The sequence below is a fragment of the Hermetia illucens genome, chromosome 3 (genome assembly GCF_905115235.1).
Source record: "Hermetia illucens chromosome 3, iHerIll2.2.curated.20191125, whole genome shotgun sequence".
Classification (NCBI taxonomy): Eukaryota; Metazoa; Arthropoda; class Insecta; order Diptera; family Stratiomyidae; genus Hermetia; species Hermetia illucens.
In genome coordinates, this window is record NC_051851.1 from 39,855,669 (window position 1) to 39,876,850 (window position 21,182).

General features: G+C 38.5%; 1 protein-coding gene across 1 annotated transcript in view; it reads left to right on the forward strand.

The window, feature by feature from the left end:
- Nucleotides 1-19,117, forward strand: part of LOC119650854 (probable serine/threonine-protein kinase fhkD) — a 116,580-nt gene extending 97,463 nt beyond the window's left edge. Inside the window, exons 7-9 of the mRNA XM_038054004.1 lie at nucleotides 10,953-11,175; nucleotides 11,254-11,467; nucleotides 15,266-19,117. Of these exons, the coding sequence (XP_037909932.1) occupies nucleotides 10,953-11,175; nucleotides 11,254-11,467; nucleotides 15,266-17,153 (2,325 nt within the window). The 3' untranslated portion in view covers nucleotides 17,154-19,117. The remainder of the gene's footprint in view (nucleotides 1-10,952; nucleotides 11,176-11,253; nucleotides 11,468-15,265) is intronic.
- Nucleotides 19,118-21,182: the final 2,065 nt, after the last annotated feature.

The following is a 21,182-nucleotide window of genomic DNA, read 5'->3' on the forward strand; positions in this document are numbered from 1 at the left end:
CTGTCGGTCACACGCAATTAAAACGTCAACCATCTCACCTATGATAATACATGAAACTCTGTTAGATATTGGAACTATGAAGGTGCAAGGTCGCAATTAGTATGTCAATTAAATCAATGGACTAAAAACGAGGAGAACAACTAAGTAGGCGAAAAGGTATTTTTAAAAAATCGCCAGCTTCGAAATTTAATCCGTTAGACACCCAAATATTCCCCAATAAGAAATCTACGAAACCATTCATAGCTTTAGCGCCTTTAGACTAAGAAAATCTTCTCGTTCAGCATAAGGGGCCAATAATTTGGCAAATCTTCAATCGAACGTTTTTTTTTTTGGCCAGGAGAAAAAAGGCGAGGAACTCATCGTGCTGAGATGAATCCAAGTCCCTATCTGATGCTGGAATGTACACTTCTGTCATTTAGGCCTACTGAAGAAGCAATTTCGTTGACGGCGAGGCACTGATCTTCCTCCCAAAACTCCCCATTTGCAGGAATGTTTTCGTCTTTGATGAAAGTTCGAGGACCCTGATCGTCGATCTGATTTTTCACCGTTTCGTGCCTTTTAGAAAAAATGTTATTTCACTCGCATAAGAGGGTTTTGGGGATAGTTTCAGCCCCGAATTTTGTCCGTAACCTTGTTAAAATTTTTGAAAAACAAAAGCTTTATAGAATCGATTCGATGTCTGTCTGCCTGCCTGCCTGTCGCAGTCGATTTATTCGGAAACGACGAATGATGTTCCCTTTACATATAACAAGTGGAGCCATTTTATGTTAAGGGGGAGCTTCCCATCCATATGAATGGAGGGCCCATTTTTTCTTCACCGAATGTAGTCATGTGGGGTATCAAATCAAAGGGCTCAATTAGTACTTTTCCAAATTGACCCCACATTTGATATCCGGTGCAACGTGGGGGAGTGGGGGCTCCAAAATATGACCCAAAAAAAAAATCTAACAGGTCTCGTTCTCAGAATCTATCCAACAGAACAATCTGAAAAAAATCGCAGTGGTGTATCTAAACAAAATCTAGGCCTCGAAATACATCCTGTTCCGATATTTGCATGAATAAAGTTAATAATAGTGTATTAGCATACTTTAGAAATTTAGCCGGAAACCCTCCTTAAGTTCATGCTAAAACCAAAAAAAATTGGCATTTATATAGAGGATGACATAAGGTACATTGACAGAACTAAGCGATTTAAATATCTCGAGTCAATGCTATCAACCAGTGGGGAACTACGTTATGCTCCTCACATACGGAAACATAAGACCTTTAATACCTGAAGCGCCAAACTTCCGGTTTCCCGATTTGTTTATTTGATTGACCCCTGTAAATTAGAAATTAGAAACACTTTAACTTTTAAAAACTTCCACAGTTAAATTACGGGGTATGTCCAGAAAGTAAGTGTAATGTGGTTTTCATGGCCGTAGCGAATAGTTTTTCGACATGTTGGTATCACTCACGTGTACCCTGATGTCTTTCCTTCATAATAAGACCAATTCGAGATTAATATATTGAAAATTGTTGGTCCTCTGCGATAAATGTTCATCTAATTTCCCGCCAAAATCCACGTTGGCATAATGGAATCCGTTTTCGAATTATAAAAGCATAATTTAGACTGAAAATTTGGTTCGAAGGAGCCCATCTGTGCGAAAAGATACCATAAGACCTCCAAAAAATGGAAAAGGATAATTCAGAATGAAACAACAAAGGGAGGCCTGCCTGCCCCACGATAATTCCAGACCTCAAACAACCGACACTACGAAGCAACTCTTCTCTCTTCAGATTGCCATCTGTTTACTTCCCCGAGGGTGGATTTGGATAGAAAAAAGGTTTCTAACGAACGGAGAAATAAAAGGGGAGGTGAAGAAATGTAGGAGGCATCAAAAATTGTTCCCTACCTCACCACCTGCATCGAAATAGATGGTGACTATGTTGAAAAGATGGAAATCTAACTACATATATATTTTTTTTTTGGAATCCATCAATAATTATTTAAATAGTAAAATATAGATCAGGAAACTATCACTATTGACAATTATATTCTCTTATATAAATTTCCGCGAAAGAATATCTTAAATCAAGTAATGAAGTGTTATCTATTTATTTTGATTTTCTTATATATGAGTCACATCAGTTTGTTAATCATTAATGATCATTATCCATTGATTTATTTTTAACTAAACTGAATATCTAATCGCGATTATAAACATTTTATTATCCAGTCTCCCTGAAGTATAATAACTGAAAAAGCATAACAAAAACAAATTATATCTTATTATATGTGGGATCGAATTTGCTCGACATCATTTCATAACCTCCTTTCCAATTTTCTCTGTTATCGATCTTCCGAAAATTAACATATTTTCCGTGAAAAAGCAGCTGCAGATGTGTATCTTCTGTGCGTGCTGTTATCTTGTTTGCTCAAAACACCTTTCCATACTCTTACTGTTGTCTCAAAAACGAAATTGTTTTTTTGATAAAATACAACAGAATGGATTTATCATGTTCGCTTAATCATGGTTATATAATTTTCCAGGTTGATTCCGAGGAAATGCTCGGTTTTTATTTCTATTATGAATTCATGAGCACCTTCGATATTAGTGACATGTCTACGTGTTTTTCTTATATTTTCTGTTTTATTTACACCTCGTTTACATATATAGTTGATTGACGAGACGGTGATATATGCATGTATGAAATGGTTGAGGTAAGTGAGGTGATTGACTTTCTGTATGCGCCGCTTTCTCCCGATATTGAACCTTCGTCGCGCCGCTTTCTACCATGACAAAGTTACAATGAAACTATTTTCAAAATAACATTTAATTTATTTTGCTCGACGCAATGCGAACTCATTCTATTCTTCTTGTTTAGTGTTCAAGCAGGGAAGATGTGGGTGGAAGTAAAATATGTAAAAGTGGCAATGCGTGTAGGTGCATTTAATGCTATTCGTTGGGGCGACCATTGTTCAATTCATTGTTTTGAAATGGTCAAAACAAGTAAACTTTTCATGAAAGTAAAGGAAATAAAAACAAAGCTACTCTTTGCATTATTAAAACATAGAGGAAACTAGGGCGAAATAGTTTGTGGGCAATAAAAGTGGGCTGGTGGTCGTTAACCGAGTGGAGTTGAATTAGGTGAGTTGCAGATGGATACATTCACGGCAGCAATGTGAACCAAATCGACTTCTCTAGCCTTTTTCTATTTGTTGACTGAAATCAGTTCAACTCAATTCGTGCAAGCATTTAGTTTCTTTACTATGTTGCCATTAGAGTCACAAGAAATGAGAAATATATTATGTGTATTCCTCGCATTCCGTTATCATCATTCCACTTACAATACAAATCAATTGCTGCACTTCAACCGGAAAAGATAGAATCGTCACTAGGAAACATGTAGTAGATAAACGTCGAGGTTTTTCCTTCTTCTTCATTTTCTATATTTCTTCCAAAGTACGAATAATAAGAAAAAATTAGAATGCAACAAGTGTAAACATTTTTAATTATATACTCGATCGTCTAGAATATCTAAGCACTTGCTTATACTTTTGCTTGTAATATTTGAAGGCTTTCCTCAACCAGTCGACCTTAAGTTCTATGACTTCTAATAAAAAATATCATAACCACAGTGTCTCTCATGGAAGATAAAAGCTTAGCAGATATAGCAATGGTTTAGCAGATATAGAGTTGTTTACTTTACATTTCCACGATGTCGCGTACAAAGTGTGCAAGTATTTTAACTATGCGGTTATGCGTTTCAAATTACAAAGTCGAAGATTTAGTTTTGCAAATCTACTACTACTAGTTTTCCTTAATAAATGGGTTGCGGTTAGTTAATGTGTCAATAATAATTCATGTTGATGGCTTCATAGTTTATGTATGCTTTTCAGTTAGATTTCACTAGTTATTTTATCATTTTATGTACAGTTAAATTTCATCTCAGCATTAAATCACCTTTAAGTATCTTGGTCGTTCGAATTTTCAATATTTTGTTTGAACCGTAAAATATGCTCAAAGTTGCATGAAAACTATTAATTTATGTGCGCTTTATCGGTAGCCCTATTACATAACCCAATGCTTTGCAATTTTATAATCTCTGTGTAATTATGTTTCTTAGTTTTGTATTTTAGTTTTGAAAAATAAATAGTTTCAAGAAAGGCTAAGAAAATATTCATGTGAGTAAGAGACATGAAAGTCCTGGGGGTTTAACGTCAGTACCTGCCGTGTAGACATAATCCAACGGTCCTCTTCGGACACGGATTGATTTTGTGACCACAATCAGAGGACGGCCATGACTAGCACAGCGGTGCTGGTTTATACTGAGTGCAGGCTCAGCATTTATACCAGTGGATGCGAGGCCTATCTAACATCTCTGCCGCAACTAAGGGGTACGGCATCCGAGTTGTACAGCGCAACTCCACGCTTGAGCTCCGAGGAGCTCTGCCCGCGATGTAGGCACAACCACCATAAAACTGCCACTAGGGGGCCAACCGCAAATAACCGGGCCGAGAACACATTCTCCAGGTTCCCATGGTGCCAGATAACCTCCGGTGAGGCTTCGTGGCAGAGCCACTTCAGATGAGTCCCTTGCAGACTCGGGTCTGATCGCCCTCCTCGAGTACGTGGAGACGGAACTCCCCAACGGGTTAACTGGAATCAGCCCGAAGCGGAGAGCCGCAACGGAACCTTTCACAAGCTAACTACCGCTCTGCGTACAATACAACACAAAGGGCATCACAAGACAACACTAACACCAAACACGCAAGACTGGTGGCTGACCACCGCGGCCACTAGGCCAATCGCCCATCAACTGCAAGCGAAGCAGCGTCAAAGAGCTGCCTCCTTCGTCGGAAGGCAGCACGCGCGAACTCATTAGCGCATTTAAGTGGCCCACTGCTAGCAAGGCACTGGCTAACATCGAAGATACCGTTCACCACGTGAACGCCCATGTCGTCTAGATTGCGGATGTTACGGTACGCTGGACAGACACAGAGAACATGTAATCAGTCCTCCGAGTCTACCGCACATAAACACAGCCTTGACTGGAGGTAAGGTTACGCTTGAAGAGGCACTCATTCAAGCTATCATGCCCCGTCAGGAGGAAGCTCATCTCGAGTCCGAAGTCCACAACGGAACTTCCTCTAGCAGACACGTTTCTAACGTACAGTAAGAAGAGACAGTTAAGTCCTTGAGGGTTTAACGTGAGCACCTGTTTGGAAGACTTAATCCCACGGTCTTCTTAGGACACGGATTGATTTTGTGACTACAATCAGAGCCCCGCTGTAACAAGCAACAACGGTACCAGTCTATACCAAGTGCATGGTTCAGAATTCATACTGGTGGATGCAAGACCTACCTACATTTCTACCGACCTAAGGAGTACGGCACCCGTGTTGAAACGCAACACCACGCCGAGGCGCGAAGGTTTTTTCTCGCTTGACCATCACTATAACCACCATGAAGCTCCCACTAGGGAGCCAACCGCAAATAACCGAGCTGTACTTACATACAACGGGAGTTCTCCCGAAGTATGAGAGTCCAGGGGCTATCCCGTTTCTAATGGTACCAGTATACTCCTGGTAAGGTTTCATGATCAATTGCCACTTCAGATGAGTCCTCGTGCAGTCTGATCGCCCTGATTAGGCCTTTGGAGCATTCGCCTACTGCATCACGGCCGGCAAGCCAAAGTGATATAGCGTCTCCCGATGTCACCACTGTGGAGGTTTTCCTCGGCCACTTGATTTCGGTTCAGCCGACAGAGTTGTCGTCCCGTCTTCCTCACCGCCACCTCTGAGCACCAGTAAGGAGAGACACAAATTAATCCCCTTAAATCTCTATTATTCATTGATTTCGACTCTTTTTGGATTATCGACCATCCAGACACTTTCTTCATTGTTATTGCTATTTCCCCCATTCTGTTTTCAATGGGGCTATGTATCAGTTTCATTATTACCACTTAATAATGTGTACGTGATAGGTGCATAGTAGAGAGCTAAGCACAAAGCCGAACACAAACATTCATGACGACTGAGAGCCGAACCAGCTCTTATTTTTTAAGGTTTTGTTTGCAAAACAAGAGTTGTAAGTAGTAGTAGTAGTAATATAGATTATAGTATCGATCATGTTGTCTCCAAGTTGGATCAAAATCATACTATTACTAACAAAGTTACAGTAGATCAAGTTTGACTATACCACGTAAATTCACTGTAAATAAATACCAATATCACCCTAAAGGGAGTAGTCTGACATACTATTAGGTTTTGGTACTAAAATTTGAAATGACTGTAAAGCTAACAAAAATTTATTCATTTAATCAAAATAGGTGCCAGTCAATTCAAAAAACTTCTGCCAGCGAGATTCAAGAGCATGTATGCCAGTTTCGTAGAAGTCCAACTGTCGGGTGTTGATAAGGCAATCTTGACAGCCTCTTCGTTCCTAAATTGTTTTTCCGCCAAAAAAATGATCCAAATGCTTGAAAAAGTGGTAGTCGGTTGGCGAAAGGTCCGGGGAATATAGTGGATGAGGCAGAGTCTCAAACTGCAATTCGTTTCGAACCGTTGTTCTGGATACATGAGGTCGTGCATTGTCGTGAAGGAATATCAAAACATTTCTGTTGACCAATCTCGGCCGTTGAATACTCAAGTTTTGGTGCAGTTCCTCGGGTTGGGCGCCGTATTTCTGTGCATTTATCGTTTCTCCAGGTTCCAAAAAAGAATAGTGGATAACTCCAGCTGTAGACTACCAAATAGTCATCATTGCCTTCTTCGGATGGAGGCTCGGTTTCGGCATATGTTTCGGTGGCTCATCAGCATCTAGCCATTGTGCTGGTCGGCGACGATTGTCGTATAATATCGACTAGCAAACGCAACTCGTCGTTGTCAATCGATGGTCCTGGATGTCCAGGTGGCTCACTTTGAGGGTTTACGTCGCCTGATCGGAACTTTTCGAACCACCGCTTCGTTCCCTTACCGTATCAGCTCCAAATGCGCTGTCAAATTTCCTGGTCGCCTCCGCTGCTTTATGATCGAATTTGAACTCATACAGAAAAAGTATACATTCTAGGCTCTTTTCCATCGCTTTTTTCTTTTTATTGACTATTATCACAAAAATGGACAAAACTGAAATGACTCCTTGATTAAATGTAGAAGTATTAAGACTTCATTATCCGACACCAACAGCGCCAACTGGTGATGGTTTGATACAGCAAAATCGCAGCTAACTTCACTTGACTGCCAAATCGACCATTTCATGTGTAAGAACCCTGGTTATAGAGGTTAAAATCTTCATTTACAGAAGAAAGGGAAATGGTGAAAACGGGAGGAGGACCATTGATATCGAATGAAGGGGGGTGGACCAAAGATTGAGCCCTGGGGAGCATCTAGCGAGTGAGAAAAGAAGTTAACTTTGGAAAGGCACATGACTGTATAGATGAGTACCATACTATGATATATACTCGAGTGGAGTTTGATGATAAAGTAATGATGGATATCTTTAGGGGAAGATAAATCGCTAAATCCATAACAATTTATAAATGTGTTACATTCTATTTGATAGGGAAAAAATCCGCATTACTCCTAACTGTTTTATGTCAGATTTGTTTCGAACATTGAATATCCTTGAGCAGATTTGTCATATCCATATATGTATATCATTCTTTTGTGACTTAATCGCGAATTTCATCAGAATTAATGAATTATGTCCCAACATAATGAAATATTCATAAACACTGCTTTGAGCTTATTGTAAACAACATGTATGTTTCGATTCTAAGAGTCTTATCGATATATTGATCGCAAAATATATAAATTATAAATCATAATTTGTGATACATAAGTGCTCGTAGCCTACGCAACCGGTAATTACAAACTGCCAATAATGGCTATGAAAGGCTTAAATTAAAACGTAGTTTTTCTGAACTATTTTCTCTCAAGTTACCTTTTGAAATTTACATTTTCCGCAAACCAGTTTTTCCCGTCCAATGGATTAAAAGTTATAACTTGAGTTATTTCATATAGCAAAGGTAATGATGCGGATTTATTATTGTTGTAAGCTTTTAATCTGGTTCAGGAGAAAACATTTTCGGAGTTATCTTATCAAATAAAACCTTGAAGCATATTATCAAAAAAGAGATTTCGCTACGGCATCTCCAGCGTTTTTTTTTTACGTAATCGTTATTCATATCTGAAGGTTTATTAAGTTCGTAAAGAGACTTTAGGCCTGCATTTAAATCTTTTTTAAGGTTTTGTGTAAGATAAAACCTTATTAGTCTGTCTGTCTGTCACATGGACTTTTCTCAAAAACAGCTAAATCGATCCGAACGAAATTTTATGGGCAGATGGGAACACAGTAAGTGGCATAAATTTAGATGGAGTTTAAATGGGGGCTCCCCATACATGCAAAGGGAGGATTCAAAATTTTTTTCATCGGATATAGTTGTGTAGGGTATGAAATGACAGGTCTCGATTAGTACTTTCCGCAACTGATATTAGTTGAGGGGTGAATTGCAAAGTGCGTGAGTAAGGAGTCGAAATGTACCCACTTAAAACGAGACAGGACTCATTTTCGGAAACTACCCAACCTAAAAATCCAAGGGTGGTGCACTTAGATGAAATCTAGGCTTCAAAATAAGTCCCACTTCGATATCTGCTCAAATAAGCTTACTAATAGTATATTACCAACTTTTAGAAATTGACTGAAAAACCCTCTTTAAGTTCATCCAAGGAGTTCTGTCGACATAGAGGGCTGTCTCGTGCATACACATGCCAAGTTTCATGAAAATCCAACTATTAGTGTCAAAGTTATAGCAGTTCAAACTTATCAATTTCGTGCGAATTAACAGCATCCTAAGCCCTACAAATAAGATGCTGACGTCATAATTAACTAGAGTAATTGACATTCGAGTGAAATGTTAAAATTCCATTCAAGAATCTCTCCCTAGCCCTTTTTAAGGTTAAGGTTATTAAAATCGGTTTTACTGTTTGTCTGTCCGTCATACGCATTTTTCTCGGAGGCGGTTGTAGCGATTGACACCAAATTTAATAGAAAGGTGGAAACTGTGAACGCTCACACATATAGTGAGTTACATCCTTTAACGTCGAATTTGGGGGGGGCCTACATGCAAAAGGGGGGTGTAAATTTTTTATTCATCAAATATAGTCATGTGAGGTATCAAATTAAAGGTCTTGGTTAGCCAATGGTAGGTAGGGCAATGAAATTTTTAGTTATGTGGCACGGAGTTGTTGTGCACTCGTCGCTTCTACCATCTTTTTCTTTTTCTTCAGCCTTTTTCCCGTTCTCAAGCGAGGTCGGCTTGTCGTGATCGGTTTCGCCATTTTATTTTATCAAAGGCTTGATCAGGATGTAATCGCAAGGCCTTTAAATCCCCACCTAGCGTATCAAGCCACCGTTATTTCGGGAGGCTTTTTGGTTGCTTACCATTGACTTCGATGTTCAGATCAATATTGATAAGTGAATTTTTGTTAACGTAAATTGCGTGACCACCCCATCGAAAACGCCTCGCTCGTAGTTTTCCCACGATCGGTGCAACCTCATATCAAGCGCGGATATTCTCATTTCGGACATGATCAAAACGTGTCACGCCACCAGTGCAATGCAGCATCTTCGTTCCCATTACCGCAAGACGCCGTTCATTGTCTTTTATAGTCTACCAACACTCAGAACTATAGTGAGCGGCAGACGGAGATCATTGTAGTAGATTTTAGATTTGAGACGTGCGCTGATACGCCGATCACAAAGAACACCAGTTGTGCGAACCAGGCTGCGAAGCAATTTCATACGCTGCTCTCCATTGGCTGATAGCATTGACCCGCGATATTTAAATCGCGCAGTTCTAGGCAGGTTACTGCCATTGGCAGAACTGAGCGATTTAAATATCTCGAGTCAATGCTATCAGCCAACGGGAAACACAAATCCTTTTATACCTGAAGCGTCCAGCTTCCGATTTCCCGACTTTTTTAAATGCTTAAATTAATAATTAAAAAAAAATCAATTCGTTCGCCAAACGATTGTATCCTCTTCTTCCTCTCTTCAATCTTACTACTTAAATATGTACATTATTTATATTTCATTCTAAACCTCAGTAAAAAGTCAATTCAATTCATTCTTTATATCCATGCACGTTGCACCCTTTTTAACAGAAGCTACAAAGTAACACCAAATAAAGAAAAAAATGGGGTTAAATACGAGTACAGCAACTAAGTAGAATTGATTTTCTTTTAGATTAAATCCTGACATTTTACATTACGAAACAGAGAATTTTGCTGAGTTGGAAGCTGATTCAATCCATGTGGATTTGCAAACGCCACGATATCGAACGATTTGATCAATACGAAAAAGAATAAATTAAAGCCACAATCTTCAATCTCAATTCCGTTTAAAACTGCACCCACAGAGTATGTGTGCGATAGATGAAGAATAGATAGAAGTACAGTTGTTAGATACTTACAATAGGTGCATGGTGGTATGTAGATAGGTGACCGGCCAATTGGCTTAAACTACTTAAAATAAAAGTCACGACCAAGCAAGTGCAATGCACTTCACGCTGTGATTTGACTCTATGAATAGAAAATGAGTTTTCCTCTTTCCAATGAAGCTTTGAAAATTTAATATCGTAAGATGATTGCATTAGTTGACGAGGGACGCATACAAGTATGATGGAAAAATTGTACATGACTGTGCACCTGTTGATGATAGGTAGTGAATGTTGCAGCCTCTTTAATTATCTTTGTATCTTGGATAATTGTTTCTTTCCCCAAAAATAAATTGCTATCTTTGCAACAGAGTTAGTTCAGAGATGGTGTTAAATGGAAGACGTTAGGATGGAGCTAATTCAAATACTTGAAAATCTCACATGTTATCCAATGGCTTTTTCCTGACATAAGATCTTAAAAATTAAAATTAAATTAAAAAACTTATATTAATTCATGCTCCTTATTTCAGGTGGGAAGTGCTGAATTCATGGCACCAGAGGTTGTTGATCTGTTTGTTGGTGAAGCAAACTATTATGATAAGCGATGCGATTTATGGTCTCTTGGAGTCATTGCTTATATCTTATTATGTGGCTATCCACCATTTTCTGGTAATTGTGGACAAGACTGTGGCTGGAATCGTGGTGAAAATTGTCGTACCTGCCAGGAATTGCTATTTGAATCAATTCAAGAAGGTAAACATTTATTCTCAGAAAATGTTAAATTCAATGAAATCGCTAAACTTTTATTTCTATTGAATTTTGAATTTTTAGGTAGATTCAGTTTCCCCGAACAAGAATGGGCTGAAGTGAGTCAAGAGGCTAAAGATTTGATAAAAGGTTTGTTAGTGAAGGAAGCTCCAAAACGGTTGAGTGCTGAAGCAGTTTTAAATCATCCATGGATTAAAATGGCTGAGGAGGAACCGGCTAATAGTGTTAAAATGGAAAGTCGTCGAAAAGCATTGAAAACACCTGGTAATATTCGACGGTAAGTAATCCATTATTATCTAATTTCAGATTTACCAACAATACATAATTGAAATTGGATAAAAGCCTATCATGAAATTGTGTTGCATATGAGAGCTACCTCAATAACTATCTTGAATGCCGCAAATCCTCTTTCTGGTCCTAATTATTCTATCTGCCCACAATTTGGTATAATAATAGCTTGAAGTGGAAATCGATAAATGAGCATAATTGGATGAAGGGGAAATGTTTGAGGACGTAGTTTAAAATGTATCGAATAGGGATGAGGAAATCTATCTATCTTTTAGCAAACGGGGTGGTTTTTTTTATGTAGGTGACATCCATCCTAGGTACTGAATTAACATTATATTTTCTTGATAAAACAGACGTAATTAAAATTTCCGTTTTACACTGAGGACAAAAAAGGATTTGTGTTGCAGACACTAACATTTTTGGAAGTAGCAAGCATTTGGAGAATTGAAGACAAATGCAATTGGTAATGCTGATTACCTCCGGACCGACAAAGAAATCGAAAACAGATCATCGGCCGATCATTATTATCAGCTGCGAATGCATACCATGCGCATCATCAAGCAATTTTAGGCACTTCACAGATACTGAACTGATAAACTTCAGAAAAGAGCAGAAGTTTTACCTCTATTCCTTTGCGCCTTGATATTACTACTGTATTCTGTAATGTGGAGATACTCTATCTAAATTGAAGCGATGGAATGTTTATTCAATTAAAGCCAGAATGTATAGTATTGAGAGCAATTCATATTATTTGAATTTTCCCCTTGATTTGATGATATTTCTGAAGATTAGGGGGGAGGGGGATTACATTATTTTCCAAGTGGCTGATATGACCAGACATATTCACTTGTTCAATAACTTTCTTTGAGAGATCTTCGACTGGGATGAAATTATCGCAATTATTACCAAATCCTTTTTGCCAACGGCGCTATTATCCTCGATCTTCCTTTCCTGTGTTGCAATGCAAAGTTCTGCTATTATTTTTTAATAAAAAAAAGTCTTACGATATCAGAAAATCTGTCACTCAAGCAGAGAAGCCGTTCATTCGATATAGCGCCTCTCCAGATGCGATCTTCCATTTGATGTTATTCAATGCAACCCACTTTCACTGTTTTGTCCAAGATTTGAAAATGTATCTTGTTATCATCAAAATGAGGTTGTTCCGCGTCAATGATCACTTTGTTCCGCTATGCGTTAGAAGAACACGAAAAGTAACCGTCTTCGCCTTGTGGTCCGGGTACTCCTATCCAACACAGCCTCAAACGGAGAACTACGTTGGAATATGGGTCAGAAACTCATGGACATGATGAATAGCATTCGGAAGTGGCAATGGATAAGGTTTCATTGGGAAAGGGTGACAGTTCAACCGCTAGCATAGCTACGCCATCGAATCCATTATCCTGGTATGGCTATTGAAAGCGTCATCCTAGAACTACTGGCACAGAACAGTTGAGGAAGCTTCTGGGAAAATTCTTGGGAGAGCTGACACATTGCAGAAATCAACAATGGTGGCCGCGTAGTTGTGGTTGACATGTCATGCCCCACATACTACATTGAGTGATAATTCCGCGGACTCAAAAATGCCATATGATACTTCCAACAGTGCCAACCTTTAAAAGTTTCCTTGTAAAATTTGCCAACAATATGTTGACTGGTTTCGAGGTTGCACTTCTTTAAGGGGCGTCATTTTAATTAATGTGGAAATGATGGACAGCAAAGAGTTTCGTGTGTTAATTTGAAAAGTAGTGTCGGGGGAGAAATAGAGGCTTTTTTTGTGGCCTCGACAAATCACATTACGTAAGCTGTAGAAACATAGGAGCAACGCTGCATTTCTCTTCACGTTGCGCCAGCGCAGAATTCAGTATGCATAATCACATATATATTATGTTTGACTGTCGCCAAAGTATTTGTACGTAGCTCGTTTGCTTGGTCAATTTGTCAAATTTACGCATGTTATTTATCCCTTTATGATTATTTTCCGGATAGCTTAGTGGTTAGAGCACAAGGCTGTCGTGCGGAAGGTCGTGATTCAAATCTCACTGGTGGCAGTGGGATTTGTATCATGATTTGACGTCGGATACCAGTCGATTCAGCTGTGAATGAGTACCTGAATCAAATCAGGGTAATAATCTTGGGCGAGCGCAATGCTGACCACATTGCCTCCTACAGTGTACTGTAGTGTACCGTTACGGTCTTGAATGAAGTGCTCTAACACACTTCAAGGCCCTGATCCAAATGTATTGTTGCGCCAACGATTATTTTCCACCCAGCAAGTTTCATCGGCTTACATTGTGCGGTTAAAAAACCCTCGGTCTAAGGAAGAAAAGTGTGTTTTTATTTGTTGCATTTCTACACTTTCTATTAGAACAATTTGTCGTGATCAACTGCATCATTTAGGCGTCCAGAACGTTGAGCATCATCGGCATTCGTAGGACTAAATTTGAATTTGTTAAGCCACTGGATACTTATTGATTTTCTGATGCAGATAAGCCACTCCTTTGCTGGGTGTTAGTTCCTACAATTAAACGAGTTTTAATCAACAAACTTATTTGGAAAAAACAATGTAACACACTAAAGGAGGGAAAAGTTGCTGGTAATACAGTGTTTGCAAATAATAAAAAATCTTTAAGCCGAAAACAAACATTCTTTGAATGTTGAATGTTCGAATTGACTAACGTCAGTCATGCAGGGCAGCGCAATCGAACAAACTCGAAAATGGGCGCAGTTTCATCGGAAAATGTGGTGACATGCGTTTACTCATGGCTTTGCTAATCAATAAGAATGATCATTCTGGTCGGGCGCATAGAGTCGAATTTCCTGGTAACTCTATCCCGTAACAGAATGAAAACGAATTCCAAAATAGATTGTCCTCATCTGACACAGAAAGTTGTGATGTTTTTTGAGCTCCTACCAAATAAGTGAACAATCAATTGGGAAGAATACTATCGGCGATTGGACAAATTGAATCTTGTCATCCAGAAACGTTCGGAGCCCATCGTAGTCAGTCTTTCATTTGTTTCGCGCGCTTCAAAACTCCTTGCGTGAAATTACGTTACATTCAAATGGAGCGGTAAATTAGTTCCTTTTTAGTTTTTCGCCAATAAAGAGAGATCTTTATACGAATGGGACATTATGACACTGACTGATATATGGCAAAAAAGGTAAAGCACGAATTTTTTTCTTCTATAAAATTTGTATTATGGCGTATTATACGTAGCTAAAGTGCTGAACAAGGGAATAAGTAACTGTTGGGGGGTCCTTAGGAAGATTCAATTCTATGTTGTGATCGGAACCAGCAATGATACGTTCCCTTCCTATAATGAGGAAGCGGAATTCCCTGAGCATTTTCTATATGATTGCCCCACCCATGGATGCATCAGACATTAGATCTTTGATGCTGATGTGCTTCAGTTGCACGAGGTAGCATCGCATCCACATCAGAAACGGTATTTATTTCATGATAGAAAGGGTCATCCAATGAGACGGAAAATATTTCATATATTGTGCCCTTAATACAAACAAATGATTTTAGAAAACAAAAAATATGCAATGTTTATTCAGTCTAATGACTCAGCTAGAACTAGTAATAAGAGAAAATAATGGAATATTTTATGTGTAGAAGTTCTGTTGATATCTGATGCTAGCTAAAACCGAAATAATTATCCAATGGCCACATTTCCTGGTGACCAAATTACATATTAATCGCATAATGCTATATAAATTTACATATTAAATATGAATGATGGTTTACTTGGCAACTAATACATTGCATTCTTTTTATTTGTAGCAATCAATCGGCACGTGAACTATCACAGTTTGCCGAATCCGCAATGGCTGTGAAACGTGTTATCTTACAACATTTTTCGATGCGTTACGATTATATGACAAAGGAACGTCCAAACATATATCAACCATCGCGTACTGATTATGCATCTGCTGTGAACAGTCATCACAATAACATACAATCACGTTACAGTATCTACGGAAAGAGTAGCAACATTGTAGGTAACAAGAGCAGTTACAGTAGCAGCAATTACAAGAGCAGCAGCCGTAGCAATAACAGTAACGATTACGATAATCATATGCAGCGAGAGAATGTTGGTAATATTGTTGATGATTGTACCGACCTACTACAAAATACAAAACAAAATAAACAATGTGATATAAAACAAAGTGATGCAAAAAGCGACAGTGTGCAGCAGGAACTGGAAATTTGCCATCAAGAAAAGAAGGAGGATTGTGAGAAGTCTGTGGAGGCGGAGGAATCTGCTGTAGTAGCAACTACAACTTCACCTTCAATTTCAAACGCTACTAATTCTAATTGTAATACTGACGCAATAACAAAGTCTTCTCCTAGTGCTAACGTTAAGATACCGCCCCCAACAACTACAATCCCTGATAATGAATTAAATTCTGATTGCACGAAATCTTCATCATCTTCGGCTAGCGAAAACCCTAGTTCCTCTCCCACGTTTAAAACTCCATCTACCGTTGCTAGCCTTCGTAGTAAGAATGGAAACAGTCATGCTGACGATGATTCCGATATTGATGACGATTTCGACGACTATTTTAAGAAGAAAGATTTGTCAGCCGCGAAGTTCGCGATGACAAAGAAAACGCGAGATAATCCGATCACGCTATTGAATAGTATTACGGAGTTGAAGGAGAAATTACCGCACGAAACGAACGATGATGGGCATTGTTCAGGTGACAGTAGTGGTAGTGGTCAGAGCAGTGGTCGCAGCAGTGGCAGCAGTGGAAACAAGAACGTAGCCTTCGACTGGAGGCAGCCACAGCGAAAGTCACCTATTGACAACGATTGTAAAGTGGCCGCGGCGAAGCCCTACTCTAATCGAAAGAAATTCGTCGAAAACGATGACGACTCTGAAAACGATAGTGATAAAATGTCATCACCGAAACATCATCCTCGTCCCTCCTTCCCGAAATATCGCAATCCGGCAAACAATATCAATCCCCGAAATGTATATGGAAACTTCGGGATGGGTTGCCCAAATAGTCGTTACCGCCCCGAGGATAATTGGCGTTATCGTCGCAGCAGTAACAGTCATCCGACGGGCTTCCGTAACCATCGTAACATGTACAACGGGGGCGGTAACAATCAGCAGCAGCAACAGATGATGATGATGGGACGTGTCAATAATTTTGGTCCGACTCGTAACTATTTCGCAAGTCATAACAGCGACACAACTTCGAAGTACAATGTAGGTGAACGGGGTGGAGGTCACTACGGCGGCAACTACCATTCTAACTATCATCGTACGAACGGTAACCATGTGAACGGAGATACCGAGCGTAGAGGAGGAGTTATTAATGGCAGTAATGCCTCTCCAGGCGGAGCGGGCGTAACATATAATAATGGTGGGCGCAATGGTGGCATCGAAATCTACAACTGGCGAAACGATTGTATCTACTCGTCAGCACGCAATTGTGGTTTTGCTGCTGTCAATGCACCATCAAACACAGGACATCATAATTCCCCAATCGGCGGTAAAAATCGTCAAGGATCAGGTGAATATGATGAAAATGGTTGTACGTTGGGCATTGGGCTCTCACCGCCCAGTGAAAGTCTACTAATGCAACGACGAATGCGCATGACGGCCAATCGGAATCCGGCAATCGATTTGCGCAGTCCACCGGCAACTGCAAGTGGTTAATTCGATGCAACATACAACTAACGATTTCTGAAGCAGCTCCGCCTACAAAAAACACTTTTTTGAAAACAAAAACAAAAAAAAACATTTAAAATAGAGGAGGAAGTTAGACGTGTATAAGCTCAGCGGAGAAGTAGAAATAGAAGAAAAGTCGATAAGAAGTGTGAAGTTTATCATGCATACAGCTATATTATATATACTTCCGATTCAGATGTTTATCATTTATATAATTTTTTTTTTATTTCTTATCGTTTTCTTTTTTACATGAGAAAGTATCTTTGTGAAAGAAGAAAATGGAAAATAGAAGATGAAGAAGATGCAACAAAAGTCATAAACATTTCCTACATTTATAATACTATTATAGATCTTTTTTATAATTGTTTATACATTTATTATCAAACAATCCTTTTTCTCAATTGTCCTTGTTGTAGAGAAGAAAATACAAGAAACCTCAATACATATTGTGTTTCGAGTCGGTCTGAGGTATTCCTTGATTCAATGGTTTACTTTTATGTTTTCACTCTCAATACAGATACAGATACCTGGAGACTCAATTTCAATCTATGTCCATCATTTTGCTATCTCAATCCAGCATGAAAAACAAAACAATGGAACGATGAAGAAGCAAACGTTAAAACCACATTTATTTGCAAATAAAGTCTTAAAAAAAATTATAAAAAAATTAAAATAAATTCTTTCTTCCTTTTTGTCCAAACAAACGAAACGAAGATTGTTGAAAAATCTAAAAATAAAAAAAATAAATGAGAATAAGATTTGATAAGAAGCATATATATTTTTGTATTTATGAAAGCAAAGTGAGAAGCACTAAAAGTGAAGAGTGAAATGATGAAAATCAATTTGAAAATTTCTTACATCTCCTCCTTTTTAAATAATTGCTATTAATATTATGGTACCGTTACTACTTTGATCACGATTATATCGTTTGTTTGTTTTGCAAGTTTGTTCGGCCGACAGATGATCTGTAAACCTTGTGCCACTACCACCGTTTCGATTATTATGTATTTGTAATGTTTTCCATAAGTTTTAAGAGATATTCTCTTTGGGTGTAGAGATCATGTCGGCAAAAAAATTTGAACAAGTCCTCGAGCGTCAGTTACAGCGATCCTATCATTATGGCCATATTACATTGTATTTAGTAAAGTAAACGTAGTGACTCATAGTTCAAAATTTTTACTTAGCTTGATTATTCGATATTTTTAATTTAGTCGATTCTTTCCTTGGTTTAACTCGAATTTAGGCTTCAATTAGACTCAAATTCAATTTGAAACGGTTCGAATCAATTTGCTGGATGATGTGAAAATATAGAGCCGTGTTTAACGAATGTATCTTAAAAGGCCAGTGAGAATCGAATTAGGACTAATTTAGATCAACCGATTTCGGTAGGCAAAACTTAAGCAAAAATCTAGTAACAATTTTTGATTTTGTTTTTAATATCAAATATTTATTCCGGCTGTAACTGATGCTTCAGCGACCGTGTATCTACACAATAATATTATTGTTCCATTCAGACTGAGATTTATTAGAATTAGAGAGTATATGATGTATTTTTTTATATAGTATGTACTGTACAGTGTTATATTTTCTACTGCATACAAACGCGAACATACACTCATGTAAACGACACTACAGAGTAATTGAAAATGAATCAATCATGTACTACTTTCTTGAAAAGAAATTTAAATGATTTTTGTAAAAATGAAACCTTGACTCCAGTTATCAAGTTGATTTTTTTTATACATGCTTTACTTAGTTTTTCGTCCTGTACTGGTTGTTGCTATCCAGCCAACCTTACTATTACTAACAATTTAGAACTTATTTGTCTTTTTCATTAAAAGTTGAAAAATCAAAATTTAAAATTTTCCAAAAATTTTTTTAACTTTGATCTATGGAAGAGAAAGAGATTGCAATGCAAAAAAAATAAATGGAATGTACGGTACACGCCTAAATGATGAGTTTTTTCGCATGTTTATTATACAAGTGTACGATCCACCTGGATCTAGAAAGCTGGTGACAGTGCTTAAGAGACTTTTACTCAACGAGTTGAAGCTATTATCTGTAGTGGAGTTTTAAGTCAATTTTAGATAAGTATCTGGCGCACAGGTGAAGAGTGGTTAAATGCAGTATATTTTTTTCAGCTCGGTTTGCGTGGAAAGCAAACTTTGTTCAAATCGATCCCCTATTTCTCTACTATGGAAATCTATCTCATTTGGGCAAACAAGTCATTAAGTTGGTGGGAAAATAGTTCGCAATAAGGCATTGATGCAAATCCTTTCATTTGAAAGTTTCAACAGGTCGAGATTATATTTTCAATGGGAAATCATTCTTCTGAAAAAGTATAGGAAAAGTATCGTCGAACGCGTTGAGATTATACCACACATTCGATATTTTGTGAAATTCTTCTTTATTTACTTTCAAATTTGTTGCCCTCTTGCAGATGATGGGTTGGAATTCTTTTCTTCTCTTCATAGGGAGGGTAGGTAGGATTCTTTTCAGCTGTATAATCTCACCAAGAAGTCTACACACGGGAGGTTCATCTCCCGGCACATTGCTTAATCTGTATGGCGAAAATGAGAAAAGTGTCGCATACTCAAGAAAACCATTTAGGCGCCATCGAGAGCTAACACATCAGGAACATGCGGTAGAACTCGCTCTACATAGTATGTTTCGTCATGCGTAGCCAGGCAGCCTATGAGGAAAAGTTTCCGATCTAACAATGATACAAGATATTTTTCTTTAAATTTATTTTTAATTTTTTTTACATAGTCTCTTTGTAAATGTATACACTTCTAGCGATGCTCTCATCTCTATAACCCGTCCAAATAGTACTCGGTGTCTTTCTCTGCAAAATAATTGTTTACGACGGTGATGGCCTCCTCATTTGATGAAAATCTTCGTCCTCCGAGCGCAGTTTATTAGATTAGAGAACAAAAAGAAGTCGCTAGATCTGATGAATAAGGAGGTTGGTCAAGCAGTAATTCGTGAATTTTCACCATGACGACCACAGAGGTGTGAGACGGCGCATTGTCTTGGTGAAACAGAATTGTTTTTTTCTTCAAATGTGACCGTTTTTCCGCAATTTCTACCTTAAGCTTATCGAGTAATGATACGTAGATAATCGATTAAGATAACTTCAAGTCGAACAAACAGTTTTCGCCTTTTTTGCAGCCGATTCCCCCTTGGCAATCCACTGTTTCGACTATTTTTTTGGTTTCGGGCGTATTATGGCGTATCCAATTTTCATCTACAGTAATTAATCTTCACCAAAACTCGTGATTTATTGCACCTAAACTTCGCCAACAGAGCATTGGAAACAGTAATTCGAACACGTTTTTGGTCTACCTTGCGCAAATGCGGCACCCAACGCGCGGATACTTTTTCATCTTCATTCAATATGTGACGTTCTTTTGACCTATTCATAGCTTCTCTCTCACTTTAATTCGACTGTCGTTTAGTACTATTTGGTGAACGTTAGCGATGTTATCGTCAGTGGTTGCAGTTTTTGGACGTCCCGAACGTTCGGGACTTGTACGCGCCTTGTATGGCCGCGTTTGAATTCAGCTGTCCAAAATTTCATGGTGAATGATATTGCAGAGTAGTCGTACACAGCGTCCACTTCATCTTTGATTTCATCATCATCAACGGCGCAACAACCGGTATCCGGTCTAGGCCTGCCTTAATAAGGAACTCAACTCCAGACAGATTTTGCACCGAGGTCCACCAATTCTTTGATATGTGTAGACGTATTGCCTTTCAAAAACAAATATTTAATGACAGCTCGATACTCGGAATTTTTCCATTTGCACAAGAACGCATCGAGCCACCCAAACGATTATCAAACAACAACTGCGCGTCCAAAATGGCTGAAATTTTGATGTCTGTTAGAAGATGCGCTACCACATTCTCTGGCTTTTATTGACGAGTGCTGCCACCTTCGCATTGAGTTCAGAAACTTTTCAGACCACTCTCGTATCTCGTACCTAATCTGAATACACGTGATCACATTCTCTCGTC